This window comes from Bos taurus, chromosome 1 (assembly GCF_002263795.3).
Source record: "Bos taurus isolate L1 Dominette 01449 registration number 42190680 breed Hereford chromosome 1, ARS-UCD2.0, whole genome shotgun sequence".
Lineage (NCBI taxonomy): Eukaryota > Metazoa > Chordata > Mammalia > Artiodactyla > Bovidae > Bos > Bos taurus.
In genome coordinates this window covers 60,499,270-60,518,272 of record NC_037328.1, presented here as the reverse complement: position 1 = coordinate 60,518,272, position 19,003 = coordinate 60,499,270, and the positions used below count along the sequence as shown (strand labels likewise).

General features: G+C 40.5%; 1 protein-coding gene across 2 annotated transcripts in view; it reads left to right on the top strand.

The window, feature by feature from the left end:
- Window positions 1-19,003, top strand: part of LSAMP (limbic system associated membrane protein) — a 715,534-nt gene that overhangs the window by 674,022 nt on the left and 22,509 nt on the right. Inside the window, exon 7 of one of the 2 annotated variants that reach the window (XM_005201255.5) lies at window positions 9,262-9,297. Within the exon in view, the coding sequence (XP_005201312.1) occupies window positions 9,262-9,297 (36 nt within the window). 2 annotated transcript variants of the gene reach the window in all.

Sequence of the window (19,003 nt, the reverse complement as noted above, 5' to 3'; positions counted from 1 at the left end):
CTTAAGCTGGAGGAGACATTGATATCTCAAAACATTTGAGAAGACATTTATTAAGAAATGTACTTACCTGTTTCATTCCTGACATTAGGGATTCCATAAATAGAGGGGAAAGCAGCCTCAACTCTGAAACTTGAGATTCTGACAAATCTAAGGGGAGCTGATTAAGTAGAACAACATACAGTTAACAAGAGGTTTTTAGGGGGATTGGAAAAGAGAAAATGGTATAATTGGATTAGTTAGAGAAAGTGAGCAACTATAAATTGGCATAAAAGTATCTTCTTTTCCCACTCAGAAGGACTGTACTAATGACATATTTCAAATAATAAATACAATGATACCTATAGACTGAGAAAGAAGAAGGGCAAGAAGGATAGAAAGATGGTGTAGGCTCCATGGTAGCCTATTTTACACAGGTATGAAAGAAAGAAAAAGAGGAAGAAGAGGAAAAGAATCATTTGAAGAGGAGAAAAAGAGCCCAGGCTAGGTCAAAGATAATAGAGATACCACTGGTGGTAATGAAAGGTCATCTCAAGCTCTAAAATACTATGGTTCTGTTCACAAAAGTCCGCATTAAGGACTCCACCCAGTAAGATAAAGAAATATCAAGAATCTTACAGAATTTCTGCTTGTTAACTAAGAATCAAGAAATCGGGCAAGTGTATCATGGTCATATTGTCCTTGATGGTTTTGCAGAAGTCACCCTCATTATACATCTGAGAAGTGCACAGGGCTATGATTAATGTGCCACTTTCAGGGGACCCTCTGCAGGACCACCCACACAGGCACCTGCTCTGCACACAGACACCTGTCTCAGCATTCGGCCTGGAATTGATTTCCCATTTGATGAGAATGTTAGGAGGTGTAATCCTTACGGAAGAACAGATGCAAAAGGTCACTGAGCTTTGAGGTGAAAAGAAGCTATTAAAATTGCCAAACATTAGTGAATTTACAGTCCTGTTTTTTTGACCCAAGGCCCAAGTGTGAATATTTTAAGGGGAAAGCTCTGCTTCTTGTAGGAGGAATAGCCCACCCTGCCACCCCAATTTGGGTTTGGGAGATATGTTGTTAAAGCCTTCATAGCTGGATATTTTAGGAACATGACTCTATTGTAGCCAGTTCTGCACAGGCAAAAGAAACGTGGGGGTGGAGGAAGAGAGCACACAAGGAAAAGAAGACAAGGAAAAAAGAAAGTACATGTATGAGAACATATTGCCCATTACTTAGATTCAAAGTAGACAGGTTTATTGGGAAGAAGGAAGACACTGCTGTTAGCAGTACTTTCCCATAGCACAAGGTCAGGAGGAGAGAGATGCTTGGGAGGGTGGCCACGGCCAGCCCCATGTGACAGACAGCATTATGTGGGCAGCAGTGTGCTCTGCTGACCCAGCCAGTCCAGAGCAGACGAGGCAGCTGGTGAGCTGCGGCCAGCCAGAGGCAGCAGCAGGTAAATCTCGAGCCAGAACCCCTGAAGAGTTCACAATTATCCACCTTCACAGGTGCATCAGCATATTTTCCATGTCTACCACAGTGACGTGTGCTGACTGGGTACACAGTGTCAGTTTGCGGTCACTGATATATCCACCACACACAGACATACACTTCTCCACACTCTATTCAAATACTGACCTCCAAAGGGGTCAAAATAATTGAACGAGAGGGCAAGAATACATTGTATTCATAGTAATTTTTTCTAAGCCAGTGGAATCATTCCTTTCTCATTTGTCTTGTCCTCCATTCATTCTAGTCTTCTTGTTTATTAAGGATCCATAATACCTTAGTCTATTTAGCCAAGTAATGCCTTTGATAGCTTTGTCTTCATCCTGGGCAAAGTGTTACATTATATCGCTTTTCTGAACACATTAATCCAGGAGTACAACATGGATGGAAAAGGATTCAGCTCCTTAGCTTTTGTCAGATGTAGGAATATGCATCGTATAGGTGAAGACTGGGTCTGGTGGTGCCAAGAGATATTCTATTGTCAGCATATGTAAAATAACAGATCCCATGTATCCAAACTTGTGACTGCAAGATACCCACAAAGGGAAACTATCTTGTTTCAGTGCTTACATGGAGTTATTTTTAAAGAAATAACTAGGGAGGAATAATAAGGGAGATGATTCTATCCATAATATAATGACTTCTTATCTAGCGAGTACGTAGGACATACTGTGCACATGCCAAACACCTAACATGTGTGATCTCGCTTAATCACCAGGAAAGATGATTTACTTTACCAGGCGCTCACATTCCTCCATTCTACAAAGAGGTCAAATAATTAGTGTTACTAAATAAGACTTCTGGGATTTAAACTCAGGTAACCTCCTTGCTTTTGAACTGTGGTGTTGGAGAAGACTCTCGAGAGTCCCTTGGACTGCAAGGAGATCCAACCAGTCCATCTTAAAGGAGATCAGTGCTGAGTGTTCATTGGAAAGACTGATGTTGAAGCTGAAACTCCAACACTTTGGCCACCTCACGTGAAGAGTTGACTCATTAGAAAAGACCCTGATGCTGGGAGGGATTGGGGGCAGGAGGAGAAGGGGACAACAGAGGATGAGATGGCTGGATGGCATCACTGACTCGATGGACATGAGTTTAAGTGAACTCCTGGAGTTGGTGATGGACAGGGAGGCCTGGCCTGCTGCGATTCATGGGGTCGCAAAGAGTCGGACACTACTGAGCGACTGAACTGAACTGAACTGAACCTCCTTCCAGAGTCCAGGCTCCAGACTAACACATTATCTAGATGTGTATACGTAGATGCTCAGAGGGCTCAAACAAAACCTTGTGCACACCAGACCTCACAGAGACTGAACCAGACCTGCCTTTGAGTGTTTGAGTGTCTCCTGAGGAGGTATGGGTCAGCAGTGGCCTGCCACAGGGCCAGGGGCTCTGGTGCATCAGACCTGGGTGTGGCATAAGCCCTCTTGGAGGAGATTGCCATTAACCCCACCATAGAGCCACCAGAATTTTCACAGGAATGGGGAGACAGACTCTTGGAGGGCACAAACAAAACCTTTGCATTCCAGGACCCAGGAGAAAGGAGCAGTGACCCCACAAGAGACTGACCCAGACTTGCCCAGGAGTGTCCATGAGTCTCTGGTGGAGGCATGGGTCAGTGATGGCCTGCTGCAGGGTCAGGGGCACTGAGTGAGGCAGTGCATCCATGGGACCTTTTGAAGGAGGTCACCATTATCTTCATTACCTCCACCATAGTTTGGTCTCAGGTCAACAACAGGAAGGGAATACAGCCCTGCTCTGAGTATAGCCCTACACATCACAAGACCCAGTTTCCCCCACAGTCAGTCTCTCCCATCAGGAAGCTACCATAAGCCTCTTATCCTTATCCCACAGAAGGCAGACAGAATGAAAACCACAACCACAGAAAACTAATCAAGCTGATCACATGGACCACAGCCTTGTCTAACTCAATGAAACTATGAGCCATGCTGTGTAGGGCCACCCAAGATGGACGGGTCATGGTGGAGAGCTCTGACAAAATGTGGTCCGCTGGAGATGAGAATGGCAAACCACTTCAGTATTCTTGCCTTGAAACCCCATGAACAGAATGAAAAGGCAAAAGATAAGACACTGACAGATGAACTCCCCAGATCGGTAGGTGCCCAATATGCTACTGGAGAAGAGTGGAGAAACAACTCCAGAAAAAATGAAGAGACAAAGCCAAAGTGAAAGCAATGCCCAACTGGGGATGTGACTGGTGATGGAAGTAAAGTCCAATGCTGTAAAGAACAATATTGCACAGGAACCTGGAATGTTAGGTCCATGAATCAAGGTAAATTGGAAGTGGTCAAACAGAAAATAACAAGAGTCAGTGAACTAAAACGGACTGGAATGGGCAAATTTAACTCAGATGACTATTATATCTATTACGGCGGGCATGAATCCTTTAGAAGAAATGGAGTCGCCCTCATAGTCAACAAAAGAGTCTGAAATGCAGCACTTGGGTGCAATCTCAAAAATAAAAGAATGATATCTGTTCATTTTCAAGGCAAACCATTCAGTATCAAAGTAATCAAAATCTATGCCCCAACCAGTAAAGCTGAAGAAGCTGAAGTTGAACAGTTCTATGAATACCTACAAAGCCTTATGCTGCTGCTGCTGCTGCTGCTGCTGCTGCTGCTAAGTCACTTCAGTCGTGTCCAACTCTGTGCAACTCCATAGACGGCAGCCCATCAGGCTCCACCATCCCTGGGATTCTCCAGGCAAGAACACTGGAGTGGGTTGCCATTTCCTTCTCCAATGCATGAAAGTGAAAAGTGAAAGTGAAGTCTCTCAGTTGTGTCTGACTCTTAGTGACCTCATGGACTGCAGCCTACCAGGCTCCTCCGTCCATGGGATTTTCCAGGCAAGAGTACTGGAGTCGGGTGCCATTGCCTTCTCCAACAAGGCCTTCTAGAACTAACACACAAAAAAGATGTCCTTTTCATTATATGGGACTGGAATGCAAAAGAAGGAAGTCAAGAGATACCTGGAGTATCAGGCAAATTTAGCCTTGGAGTACAAAATGAAGTAGGGCAAAGGCTAAAAGAGTTTTGTGAAGAGAATGCACTGGTCATAGCAAACAACCTCTTCCAACAACCCAAGAGATGACTCTACACATGGATATCACCAGATGGTCAACACCAAAATCAGATTGATTATATTCTTTGCACCCAAAGATGGAGAAGTTCTATACAGTCAGCAAAAACAAGTACAGGAGCTGACTGTGGCTCAGATCATGAACTCCTTATTGCCAATTCAGACTGAAATTGAAGAAAATAGGGAACACCTCTAGACCATTCAGGTATGACCTAAATCAAATCCCTCATGATTATACAGTGTAGGTGACAAATAGGTTCAAGGGATTAAATCTGATAGAGTGCCTGAAGAACTATGGATGGAGGTTTGTGACATTGTACAGGAGGCAGTGATCGAGACCATCTCCAAGAAAAAGAAAGACAAAATGGTTGTTTGAGGAGGCCTTACAAATAGCTGAGGAAAGAAGAGAAGCTAAAGGCAAAGGAGAAAAGGAAAGATACAAGCATCTGAATGCAGAGTTCCAAAGAAGAGCACAGAGAGATAAGAAAGCCTTCCTCAGTGATCAATGCAAAGAAATAGAAGAAAACAATAGAATGGGAAAGACTCGAGATCTCTTTAAGAATATTAGAGATACCAAGGAAATATTTCATGCAAAGATGGCACAATAAAGGACAGAAATGGTAGGGACCTAACAGAAGCAGAAGATATGAAGAAGAGGTGGCAAGAATACACAGAAGAACTATACAAAAAAGATCTTCATGACCCAGATAACTACAATGGTGTGTATCACTCACCTAGAACCAGGCATCCTGGAATGTGAAGTCAAGTGAGCCTTAGGAAGGAAGCATCACTATGAACAAAGCTAGTGGAGGTGATGGAATTCTAGTTGAGCTCTTTCAAATCCTAAAAGATGATGTTGTGAAAGTGCTACACTCAATATGCCAGCAAATTTGGAAAACTCAGCAGTGGCCACAGGACTGGAAAAGTTCAGTTTCCATTCCAATCCCAAAGAAAGGCCATGCCAAAGAATGTTCTGACTACTGCACAATTGCACTCATCTAACACACTAGCAAACTAATGCTCAAAATTCTCCAAGCCTGGCTTCAACAGTACATGAACCAAGAACTTCCAGATGTTCAAGTTGGATTTAGAAAAGGCAGAGGAACCAGAGATTAAATTGCCAACATCCATTGGATCATCTAGAAAGCAAGAGAATTCCAGAAAAACATTTACATCTGCTTTATTGACTATGCCAAAGCCTATGACTGTGTGGTTCACAACAAACTATGGAAAATTCTTAAAGAGATGGTAATACCAGACCACCTAACCTGCCTCCTAAGAAATCTGTATCCAGGTCAAGAAGCAACAGTTAGAACTGGACATGGAACAACAGACTGGTTCCAATTCAGGAAAAGAGTAAGTCAAGGCTGTATATTGTCACCCTGTTTATTTAATTTATATTCAGAGCACATCATGCAAAATGCTGAGCTGGATGAAGCACAAGCTGGAATCAAGATTGCTGGGAGAAATGTCAATAACCTCAGATACACAGATGACACCACCCTAATGGCAGAAAGCAAAGAGGAACTGAAGACCCTGTTGTTGAAAGTTGGCTTACAATTCAACATTCAGAAAATTAAGATCATGGCATCCAGTACCATCACTTCATGGCAAATAGACGGAGAAACAATGGAAACAGTGGCAGACTTTATGTTTTGGGGCTCCAAAATCACTGCAGATGGTGACTGCAGCCATGAAATTAAAAGATGCTTGCTCCTTAGAAGAAAAGCTATGACCAACCTAGACAGCATATTAAAAAGGAGAGACATTACTTTGCCGACAAAGGTCTGTCTAGTCAAAGCTATGGTTTTTTCCAGTAGTCATGTATGGATGTGAGAGTTGGACTGTAAAGAAACCTAAGCGATGAAGAACTGATGATTTTGAACTGCAGTGTTGGAGAAGACTCTTGAGAGTCCTTTGGACTGCAAGGAAATAAAACCAGTCAATCCTAAAGGAAAGCAGTCCTGAATATTCATTAGAAGAACTGATGCTGAAGCTGAAACTCCAGTACTTTGGCCACCTGATGCGAAGAACTGACTCATTAGAAAAGACCCTGATGCTGTGCAAAACTGAAGGCAGGAGGAAATGGGGACGACAGAGGATGAGATGGTTGGATGGCATCACTGACTCGAGGGACATGAGTTTGAGCAAGCTCCAGGAGCTGGTGATGGACAAGGAAGCCTAGCGTGCTGCAGTCCATGGGGTCGCAAAGAGTCAGACAAGACTGAGGGACTGAACTGAACTGATGTAGGGAAAGTATTGGGAGATGTATCTTTTGTAGTTCAGAGATAAAATGGCATCTAATTTCTTCCTCCCTTTTTCACTAATGATGTCTTTTCACTGACTAGACACTGTTTTTTTTCTTCTCACCCAGGGGCAATGTTTCCAACACCTCCCACTCCTATTTTCATTAACTCTCAGCAGCCTGGGTTTGCTACACTAGTGAGACTGTTGGCTTGTTTTTGGTACCTTGAGATTTTGAGCAGAGAGTCCAGCCTTATACTCAGCCTTTGACCCTTAGGAAGGGAGTATTCAACAGATTAAAGAAAGACTATTCTACTGATCAATTACCTTCTATTTTAGAGAAATACATGGATTAGTAAGATATTTTGAGACTGAGTATAAAAGAATAAAAATACAAAGAAATCTACACTGAGCCAGTACCACATCAATGTATGGAAGTTTTAAAATTCTCTTTTTAATTAAAAAAAATCTTTAACCTATGCTTGATTAAATTTCAAGTACCACCTAAGCAACCCATCCCTGGAGGGAATGCTTTAAATGAGAGCCTCCCTGCTTCTTTTGAAGCCATTTTACTATCTCTGGGGCCCAGCGTTTAAGTATACACCACTTGATGATATTAGTTAAGACTTGGCAAAGCCTCTCAACCAGCTACTCTTGGATGAAATGAAAGTGAAATGATGTTGGAAGAATAAGGCTTAAAAAGCTGGGATGGGGAAGGATCTAAGGAAAGATAAGTCGGTAGGGAATTAAGAGAATGAGAATAACTAATGGGCCATGATGGGGCTAAGATGATGATAACAGGGTGGAGCTGAGACAATAATGACAAGCTGGGAAACTTGAAGAGGTGAAGAGGAGGGTGGATGAGATGGTTTAGCAATATAAATGGTCTTGTTGAAATGAGAGCAGAGTGCATTTATCCAGCTGTGAACAGTGTGATGAGAAAATATTAAGCTGAATCCTTTAAACAGGATGAATAATAATTGTAATAATAAAAATAAGATAGGATGTATAGAATATAATATGGAACAGTAGTCTCCAACTGCTTTATAAATGCTGAAAGCAGTTTAGCTATTTATTTTCAAAGCTGGAAACTTTAATACCAAGTAACTGGTGGAGGTTTAAAGCATTTTTCTCCTCCACACTTGTGGAACTAAGACACAATTGTTCACTGTGCTGTTATTGACCTGTTCCATCTTAATGCACTTACAGAACTTTGGCATTCAACCAAAACTTTCATCCAAGTTAGAGGAAAGCTCACTCTGCAAGGAGACTTGGTTTTCTTAGTGTCCATATGTACCGAGTGCCCAAATTTCAGCCAAAAATCTGGTCAGAATTTCTGAGCTTATGATATAAGATGGCAAGCAGAACAGATGTGCATATGTAAATATGCTTTCCTTTTTATGATTTAGACTGTTGTTAATTTTCATTTATCCCTGGTCTTTATCTAACCAAGCTGCTAGGAGGAATGTAGAAAAGCATTATAAGCATTATGATTGTACTTACATTATAGGGTTTGGGGGTACCAAGTAAAGCATCTTATCCTTAATGCAACATTCTCTCTCTCTGAAAGAGCCTCAGAGAAGAGTTTAATTAAACCTGGGTTTTAATGAGTCAGATAGAGGATACCTTAAAGCCTGAGCTCTTTCAGCATGTTCAGTTTATGGTTAGTAGCTTTGGGATGGAACTCTGAGAAACTCATAAGCTGAGACCCTTGTGTTTAAAAGAAAAGCATGTCTTACTACTCACCAGTAGGTGTCATCAAGCACATTTGACTTCAAACTTCAGATGAGATTGTGTTATCATAAGTGGGTGGGATTAAGGAAAAGACTAAAACTCAAATTGTATCATGGCAAGAAGCTTATATCCTGACATAACCCTTGTCCTGGTATCAGTAATGTGGAAGGAAAAATTTGAAGGAAAATCTGAATTAGTGTTTACCAAAATAAATTTTCTGGATGCTTGGCTAAAGCTGATATGAACAGGAGGGCTTAGAGGGAGGAAAGGAGCTGTTAGTTACCAAGGTTCATCCATCAGAAGTTAAAGAGCCCAGCACCAGGACCAAGATATATGCCCTGAATCTGATCACTACTAATTTAAACACTCCAAAAAGTCTCTAATCTTGGTGGGTTCTCCAGAGGAGGGTAGGATTCTATTTGTAAGCTTACCACAATAGGGTGTTATCCTCTACTCTAGCTAAATTTTTTAAAGGCTTCGGATTTAAAATTTTATTAACAGCTCTCTGATCATTTAGCAGTGGCAGGAAAGACAGACAAATGCTGTATAGGAGATATGATCCCCTAGGTATGAAAACTCTTCTATTTTATAATTGTCCAAGTAGCTAAAACATGAGTAAGATATACCTATATCTGTTTATCTATCCATATAAACTCTCCATGATGCTTACTATTTTTTCCCCTTTAGAGCGTGTTTCACCCACAATCCCCCACCCCCTTCAAGGTCAGTATTGTTTTTATCATCATAGCTCTATTGCTGGGTCATTCTCCATCATCTGTAATGTTCAAAACACAGAAAGGGATAAATACATTCACAAAATTCACATACACATACAAATAGGAACTTTTTTTTTTTAACTTAAACCTTCAAAGAAAAGTCAGTCAGTTGTCCTCACATGAACTGAAAAGCAGAAAACTGGTCTATACTTCAAGTTGGTCAGTAACTGGGGAGATAGTACTAAGCTAAGAAAGTGATTTTTTGTTCAATTAATACATATTACAGGTAACTATGAACTTACATATTTGGAACACAGCTAGTTAAATTCTGTAGCTCATAAAAATATGAATCTTCTAACTGACCACCTTATACAATCCAAATCTGAAATCATTTGTATCACTTGTACAAATGAATTTACCTATCACCAAAGGTTGAACTCAACCATATTATGAGGACATTTCTTTTTCTTAAAATTGTGGCTAATTTGGGGACTTTTCCTTTTAAACACAACTATTTTAGAAAACACAAATGAGAAAACAAGGTAGTCATTTGGTATTCCTTTTCACAGAACTTTCCACACACTCAAATTAAATTTTGCTTCCTACAGCACATTTCAATGCAAGTTACAGCCCCAGCCTTCTATCTTAAGGCTATTTAAAGGCAAATTGGCAAATAAAATTAAAACAATACAAAAATCTGAAATGAAACCAACCTACCATTGAAATTAAATTCCAGAAAAGTGATTTGCAAATAACACTCAAAGACCTGAGGAAAAAAAATGGAAAGTAGGCCATGCAGGGCCTCGTGTGGAGAAAATAAATCCAATTAAACAAGATTATCATATACATTCTAAAGGAAATGTGCTCAGAATTAAAGGTTGGAAGCTGCTGTTTTCTAAGTTTGAAGACGGATCATGTTTCATTAACACTTGTCTAAACTAAAAATTAGGCCAGAAATGAGTGTAGATATGCAGAGTGTCAATAATGCAATGTGTTGCATATGCATATATTCACATATAGACAAACTTATTTTAATTATATTAGAAATGAGAATCGCAAGGTTTCAGGGATCAACTAGACAACTTAATAAAAGAATTATTCTTAAATTTCAAGTAAGGTCCAAAGTATTCAGAGAAGAATTCTGTTGAATAAGATTCTTCCCTAAAACATTGATGAAATCCGTTTTCTTCCCCAGCCACTAAAAATACGACTGTTAAAATGTGTCTGTTTTTTCAGACATGACATGAGACTTAGTGTTCATGGGAAGTATCCCATTTTGAATTCCTGACATGCGCAATTATTTTAAGACATTTATCTTCTACTGTTGCTGCAGAGATTGACACCATTTTATCGTGTTGCCATCTTGCAAGTATCTTGATGTGACAAACATGCACATACACATTTGTCCCAATGGACAACATTCTCAAAGAGGTTGTGCTCCATCCAAGACAAGCTTTGTACTGTGTCACTAGGACTCAAGGTATCCTTTATGAGAACAGTTCTGCAGCCCCAAAGCCAAATATTTTATCTGATTACTCTTTATGATACATATAACAGTGAACAAAATGAAGCCAGACACTGTTCACAAAGGAACAGTGTTTGATATTGAAAAACAGTCCGGACCAGGATGGAGCTTGTGGGATTTTGTTGAACTTGATATATTCCCACAAACGGAATTGCTGATTGGAGAATGACCCTAGTTTGATTTTGCATTGTAGATAGACCGTAGATATAGCTTCTTTAGATCCAATAGTTTTAGAGAATATAGTTTCTCTTACTACTAATACTTAGGGCTTCTGCTGGTAGAAATTGAAAAGCTGTTCATGGAGACTTGGGGTAGCTGGTGTGAGAGGTGGTTATAGAAAGTACCCCCTTAAGTTTCCTATGTCTCATAAGGACTTTTAATTTCTAGAATCAAATCTGTTCCCCACTCCTCTTTCCAGTCAAGATGGCAGCCCATGTGAAATGCAGTTTCCTATGGAAAAAAATACTAACACACAGGATCCTTAATCTTTTTTATGGTGCCCCTTGAGTACTGAAGTCTCTAAGAAAAGATGACTGCTTCACTGTGGTCATAGCTCTAGGACAAGACACCTTCATTTCATTAAATATCCTATGTTGTCATCATCTATGTGGAATCCTACCTTCCCACCCTAAAGTGTGAAGATGTCTTGAAGCAGATGGTTGATGCAAATGGCTTGAAGGATTCTGAGCCAATTAATTTCCTTAAGGTGTTTTGAAAGTAGGAGAAAGTCCCAAAGCTTCTTTCTGTCCTCCCGTCATAAAAAAAGAGAACTTTCCCTCCTACTTTCCAGTAACAGAAACATATGTTTAATTTCAGCTGCTTCATTGTTAATATCTCTCATTGGAGGGTCTCCCCTCCTTACCCCCACTCTACATGGCTCATCAAGCTGACTGGGGATAAACAGCAGAGTCACAGCAGGAATGCAGTCCTAAACCCCTTCAAGCTGTGATTAAACAAAAACAAGGCTCAATAAATCAAATGTATTTCCCTTGGGTTCCCTTCATCATATTACTTGATTTTCTGCAGTGATAATAATAATACTGGAATTACACCAAAGAATAATTTGTATTGTCTGCAGCCAATCAGAAAATTTCAAATTTCCTTTCCTCTTATACCAGAAACAAATAACAAAAAACCCAAAAATCAGGGTGCTTCCCTGCTCCTTAATTTAAGAGACACATATAAATAAATAAAACAAATAGTGTTCCATTTTTGATCTGTTTCTGATAGGTGTTTTTCCCATTAATTTTAATTTAGGTTTATTTATTCTGAAATGAGTCCTGAATTGCATATATTTGCATAACTATCCTTGACTATATCGCTGCAGAAAATCCACTGAATTGTAAAATGAGGAAAGAGCCAACTCTAAATATCTGAGGGAGCGTTTCTCACTTTGTTAGTCTTAAATCATTTCCTGAGGGCTCTGAATACTGAGACATGGTAACCGGGCTCCCATCTCCTCCCCATCAACTCGCTTGGGAACAGCCCCTTGTGACGGACATGAACCAGACAGGCTCTCACCTTTAGAAGGACCGCAGGCGCAGAGTGAGGTGAGGAAACCAGCCTCAGGAAGTTAAAAATAAAGGGAAAGAAGAGAAAAGGCCAAGGACAAGCCACCATTGTTGTGTGTTTATCACCCTCAAGTGAAGAATTCCCGTGAGCTCAAGGCGCTCTGGTCGCAATCGCTGCCACTTAAAAAAAAAAAAATTAATAACCCTAGAATCTGTCTCCTCTGTTTGCCTCCCATCTGATTATTTATCCCAAGTGAACAGCCTTTCCATTCACTAACCCCATGTGGCGAGCGGGTTTGGGAAATGTTGAGATTATCTTCCAAGTTCAGGCACTGCATTGGGTTTGTTCACAGCTGCTTGCCATTCCGTTCCTGTTTTTCCATTGATAAAACGCATTGCACATGGCTGGGTTTGCATGATTAATACAGCTGTCTAAAGCTCGCTCTGAAAACAAAACAACCCCCCCTCCCAAATTAAAGTTTAAAAAAAAATTAAAATCCAGCCCACAAACAAACCAGGCTTGTAGAAATCTGCAGTCCGCCTGGCCTGCTTCCTCCCACAGGGAGACCAGTGTTGGCTCAGGGCAGGCCTGGCATCAGAACAACCAGATTCTGTATCCAGAAAGAGGAAGAGATGGACCTACCCTCACCCGGCACTCCCAGGAATGGGTTCTCAAGTCAGACCACTGGCATGGAAGAAAAACTGGGGGGAAAATCCTCCAAAGATCCCAGGCTGTGAGGGTGCCTGGACCACCCCTACAGCTTCATTTATTTTCTGTAGGATATTTTCCCAGGTATTGAAGAGAGAATGCTTCTTTTCAGCTCCTTATTATAACAGCAGTGTCACCTTGTCTAGTAATAACAGTAATAATAATAATAATCGTTAACATAGTGGAATTCTCATGTAACAATAGAATTCTAAGAGCTTTGGCATGTACTAATCCAATTAATCCCCACACCCCTAAGAAACTAACATGCACCTTCTCCCACACTTTTAACCATCAAATTCCGCCCAAATTTCAGTCTACTCCTTGTTGCACCCAGGCACATATATAAACTCTAGCACATTATAAATAGACAGTATGTATGCATTCATGTTCATTAGATATGTATTAGATATATCTGTCTAATGAATTTTAAACACTCATCTAATTTATTTTATGTATTATAATGCTTCTAATAAACAATACAGTTGCCTTAATATCCATACACCTTTACAAAGTTCATTCCAGACCCACTCAACACACAGAGATTTGAAAGCTTAGTCGTTAAAAAACATGAGCAGAGCTATCTGGCATCAGGACATCTAATTTCACACACTTATTCAGGCTGATTTACATACACACCTCTATTAATCATGGATAATTACTAGCATTGTTCTCTTTAATTCAGTTTTTCCAACTGTGAAATGGGAAAGAAATTATATTTTTCATGCCTACAAACTCAAAGTGGTGTTTTAAATAATATGTAAAAGAGAGCTTCAAGTTCCTCAAAAGAATGCTTATTGAATTCAAAATAATCCTATTCAGATACACATTTGTCTTATACTTTTTAAAGATGCACTTGTATCGAGTATTACGTTGCCTAGATATTAATTTGATAAAACTTGATTTGGCTTCATTCTGTGCTTGTGCACAGTCACTCAATCGTGTCCAGCTCTTTGCGACCCCATGGACTGTAGTCCTCCAGGCTCCTCTGTTTGTGGGATTCTCCAGGCAAGAATACTGGAGTGGGCAGCCATTCTCTTCTCCAGGGGATCTTCCTGACTCAGGGATTGACCCCAGGTCTACTTCATTGCACGTGGATTCTTTACCATCTGAGCCACCAGGGAAACCCTTGGCTTTGTTATAGATGGCTGTATTTTGGATTCTAGGGGTGTCTGAAATACCCACACTGTTAATAATGTAAATACAGAAGGATCCTAAGGCCAAACAAAGTATACTTTTCATTATTTTTCAACACTGTCATAACGCTCCACTTCAGAGGAGCCGCGGTTACACAGTTCTCTACTGTGAGGCACACACTTGCAGGGGATGCCCGACTGGGCATTAGCACCTGTCAGACTAGTCCATAATGATCAATCTAAAAAACCTGCACTTTTTTTCTGGTCAAAGGTGTAAAGTATGTCCGAGGAAAGGCTTCAGTGTTTAAGTGCATTGCTCCTTTCCCACTAGCCGATGGAAATAAGGACCTTGATTTTATTGACAGAACTTAGGTAGCCATGTCAACATGAATTTACAGTAGAATCACGAGCCCTGATTAATTCACATGAAGATAACTGAGAGTTGACACGAATATCTGACAACAATCCCCTGACTCCTTTCACGGGAACAAAAGTCTAACTTCCTCCTGGTTTATCTCAAGGGGGATAGTTTGGCCAATACTTCACCTAGAATCAATACTTTACCCACCAATTCAGTGACTTAGACTCAGCTGTTACAGGTGGGCCACACCACCAATTTGGACCCATTGTAACATGCACTTCTCTCTGTTGAATCCACTTCTTGTTTTGCTCTTCAACCGTTTCCTTCTTCCTTTTGCCGTTTCCTAAGAAGTTCTTATTCTCTCCTCATTAAAGTTTTCTAGCCAGAATAATTCTGAATTTATTCATGCTCTTATTTAAAAGTTCAAAAGAAGCTTGGAAATCTTAACCTCTCTTAGAATTTACATTGAGCTTCAAGTGAAATGGCTAAAAACCCTATAGCATCAATTTAAAGGTAGGAGAATTTTTAGTAGTGGGACTCTTTCCTAATGCCTTTTCCTGTTTTCCTAGTCTGGATCGGCCTGCATCAGGCAGCCTTTCATGGTGATCCCCGCACTTAAACTTTGCTGTGCTATTTAGATTTCTATAGCCAGCAGGGACTTAAAGATGAATATATATAATTTTTGAAAATGCAAGCTCCCACTAAATTTTAATTTGATGGAAATATTTCTCTTCTATGAGCTTTATGAGAAAAAATATCTTTCAAAGTAACAATTACATGTGGGGATTAAGTTTAAGTAATTGACAGTCTTGTCTTTTTAAGTAAAAGGAATAAAGCTGCCTAAGAAGAGCTCAAAGAGATTTGCAGCAGAAAATACTGGCTTGCTGCCCCAAAGGGTGACAAGACCAGGATCTTGAATGGACAGAAAATGCTTATACAGGTCCCTTTGGTCTTTGGAGAGCACCCCCAGGGGAGCTCACCCTGGTGTTTGCATCAAGTGTGACATTTAGCAGGTGGGTAGCGATGTACTGGGGACTTCCAGTACATCCCTACCAAAAGGTACCAAAAGGTAGCTCAGACAGTAAAGAATTTGCCTGCAATGTAGGAGACCTGGGTTCAGTCCCTCAGCTGAATGTTAAATAGCCATGTACTTTGAGGAGAGTTGCTGAGTGTAGCCAAGAAGATGGTCCTTTCTTTGGAAGTTCTGCTCTAGGTTCAGAGAAAAGGTCAAGAGTCCTTAAGATCAAGTGGCACTATTTAAGAGTCAAAAAGATGTATGTATATGTGTAATGGATTCCCTTGTACAATATAAACTAACACAACATTGCAAAGCAACTATGCTACAATAAAAATGAAAAAAAATAGGTAGAAAGTTTCAAAGGAAAAAAAGTCAAGAAAGAACACATATTCTTCCAAGAATTCAATCATCAGTAAAGTCTTGGCTCCTGACAAATTTCATAGGATAGCCCCGCAAAACTATAATCTTTCATTTTAGTCTGCCCCTTGGCTCCCTCTCTTTCTTTTTCACCTGAAATTCTTATTTTTGTTATCTGTATTTCTTGATCTTCTTTTTCTCTACATTTTCCACCATATTCACCTTGCATTTTTTATACACTCTTTCTTTGACATCCTTCAAACAAAACCAAAGAAAAGGTTTTGATGGTGTTAGCATTCAATTCTTGACACTGGATACCACCCAGGGAAGCACCACAAAGCCATTATCCCATCTATCTGGAGAGGCTAGATACAAATGAACCTTCACAACAACCTCCCTTTTACAGTCACTCTGTCCCCACAATGGTCTTTAATCATCACAAGTCATTTGTAGGCATTAAATTAAACAAGCACTGCCATAGGGGAAAAATCCCCCAGCTTAAGAGGTCCCACCTTACATCTCCCCTTGTACACTGCTGTGAAGAACACACCTGCCAAGTCAGGACACAGTGTGGCATAATGAGCTTGGAATTCCAATTTAAGGTGTTCATTTGTACCCAGATATATGATGGGAGTAGGCAGACCACTCACTAGGACTCCACCGAGAATCGGCAGCTTATATCCACTGCAAATCAGTAGGAGGAGAGACCTTACAAGTCATTTATCATGCTTCCTAATTGGACCCTGGGGACCTGAGAACTGCCATAGTTTATTGCACTATTTTACTCATCACAATGTTGGTTGTAAAAGAAAACGCTTCCCACGTTTCTGTAACACATATGTACGTTTTAATAGCTGGACATTACCACTAACAGAGTATCTTTGCTATAAATCACAGCTATCAGTCCACTCTACTTTATCCGCCCCATACTCACAATGGAGATTCTTCTGTTTTAACCACTTACCTTCCAAACCTTGTAGTTCCAGTATGACTTTTCTTTTTTAACTACTTAAGAGAATCTTGCTTGGGGCAACCGTAGCATCCTGTGGTTTAAAAAAAAAAAACAAAAACAAAACAGATAACTGTGCCTTGACTGAGTACCCATCCCATGCACCATCCCATCCTCTGTAGCCCGCAGGACACTGAGCATCCCCACCCATGTGCTATGTTGGAAAGTTGCTTGGCCATTCTGAAGTGCTTTCTCAATTGTACATGTGAATGTTTGGAGGGCAGAAATGACTAAGGGAAAAAAGGAAGGTAAAAAAAGCAGTAGCTTTCACTTCTCTTTGTTGAATCACAACTTAGAGAGTAACTTGGGAGATGTGTTCTCGTCCCTGCAGTTCCTGAACACAGGTAAGTTCATTGTGGAAGGTTGTTTACTTCATGTCACAGTGCTGAAATAGACGGCATGCTCTCACCCACTGGAGGTTGGTCTTCCCATCTGTCATTAAACGAATGCATCACTTTCTATTCTGCCTTTAAATGTACTCTCCACTTGCCTTCGCTCTGTAAAGTTCCTTTTTTTTCTGTTCATGTTTTCTTTTCATCTGATTTTCAACCATTAGGAACACCAGAAAGAAACCTCATTCTTGATGGGCAGTGAAATCTAGTTTCTGGCCCAGACGAAGTTTATTTGACAATACACAGTATTTTGGTTACACTATTCATTCCTTCAAAGAAAAAGTACCATCCTAGTACTTTCTATGTCAAGCTCTAGCTCTGAGCTAGGTACTTGGGAAGTGCTGTGGGAAGAAGCCAGACACGACCTCCACAGTAATAGACCTTACAGACCTGCCCGGGCAGTAGTTGTTGATGAGCAGTTACGAGAAACTTTGCTAAGTTGAGGAGACCTGTGTGGTCTATGGAGAACTCAGCACAGGGGCACCTTAGCTAACCTGGACTAGTCAGTTCTCTTACCAGTGAAAGTGAAGTTTAAAATTAAGGCAGAAAGAAGAGAAGGTAGAAAGGAGCAGAACATCCCAGGATTGCAGAGAATTAGAATCCAGAGACAGCTCAACAGTAGTGTCTAAATAATTTTTTAAATATGGGGGAAAAACCCACATTTTTTTCCTAATAGTTTCTTACTTTTCCTCATTTGCATCTAGCCTGTTTAAAAACAAAAGAAAGGTGATAAACCAGTGGAGTTAAAAGAGAAGAGATGGGCATTACTACCTGTTACACATTTAAGATAAGAAAGAGCAGCTGTCAACTTGACTACTGTGCGGACATGTGTGGATAGGGTATACTATGTGGTAGGTGGTGTTACAGAGGTGAGTTTTCTGGAGGATGCTGAGAGCCATTCTCTATCAGAGCTTCTAGAGAAAGCTTTTAGCCTCTCAACAAGGAGGCTTGACAGTAGGCTTTTAAGTTAGTTGTCGGGATGGTCAGGTCAGTTGGAGCCATCTGTGTTTTCCAGGAGCTGCTTGCTCTAGAACCTGGAGGTATATTATGTCTCAAGTCAGTGACACAGCAGGAATTACAGATACATCCCTGAGGGGTCCTGGTGCTCCCAGTAGTAAAGGCATTGCCAAGGTTCCAAAGCAGAACCGCCTTCACCAAATTCTCTGCCCTGCGGCGGTCAGTGCTATAGACGCAGGCTCTGGGGTAACTCTGAGCATACCACTGTTTTTTAATCCCTTATCTTCTTATTTGTGAGAGCCTTAAAATCCCAGGAAATCTCACAAATTCACTTATCTCCGCATTCAAATTCCACAGCGAGTTACCTTGTTTCATGGTATTTGAATGTTTTTGGTTTCAAACATATGAAATGAAAACACATATTACACGGATTAAGGCCAGTCTTGAATCCCTTAGAATTTAAATCTAAAATGTATTCTGAAACGGATCTGCAATTCACAATTTAGAGCATGGAAACAGAGGGAGAAAACCAGACAGGAGGCAAATCTCTAGAGACCTACACAAACCTGTACTTTTAAAATCCTTTTTTAGCAAGTCAAATACATGAAGGCGCAGAAGGCTTCCAAATGTACATGAAATTATGTCTTTTCAACTGTAATCTACTTTGCCCCAACAATAAGTAGATTCGGGGCTAGGAAGTAGCTCTTTATGAAATTGGATGACTGTTCTTTCATTCCAATG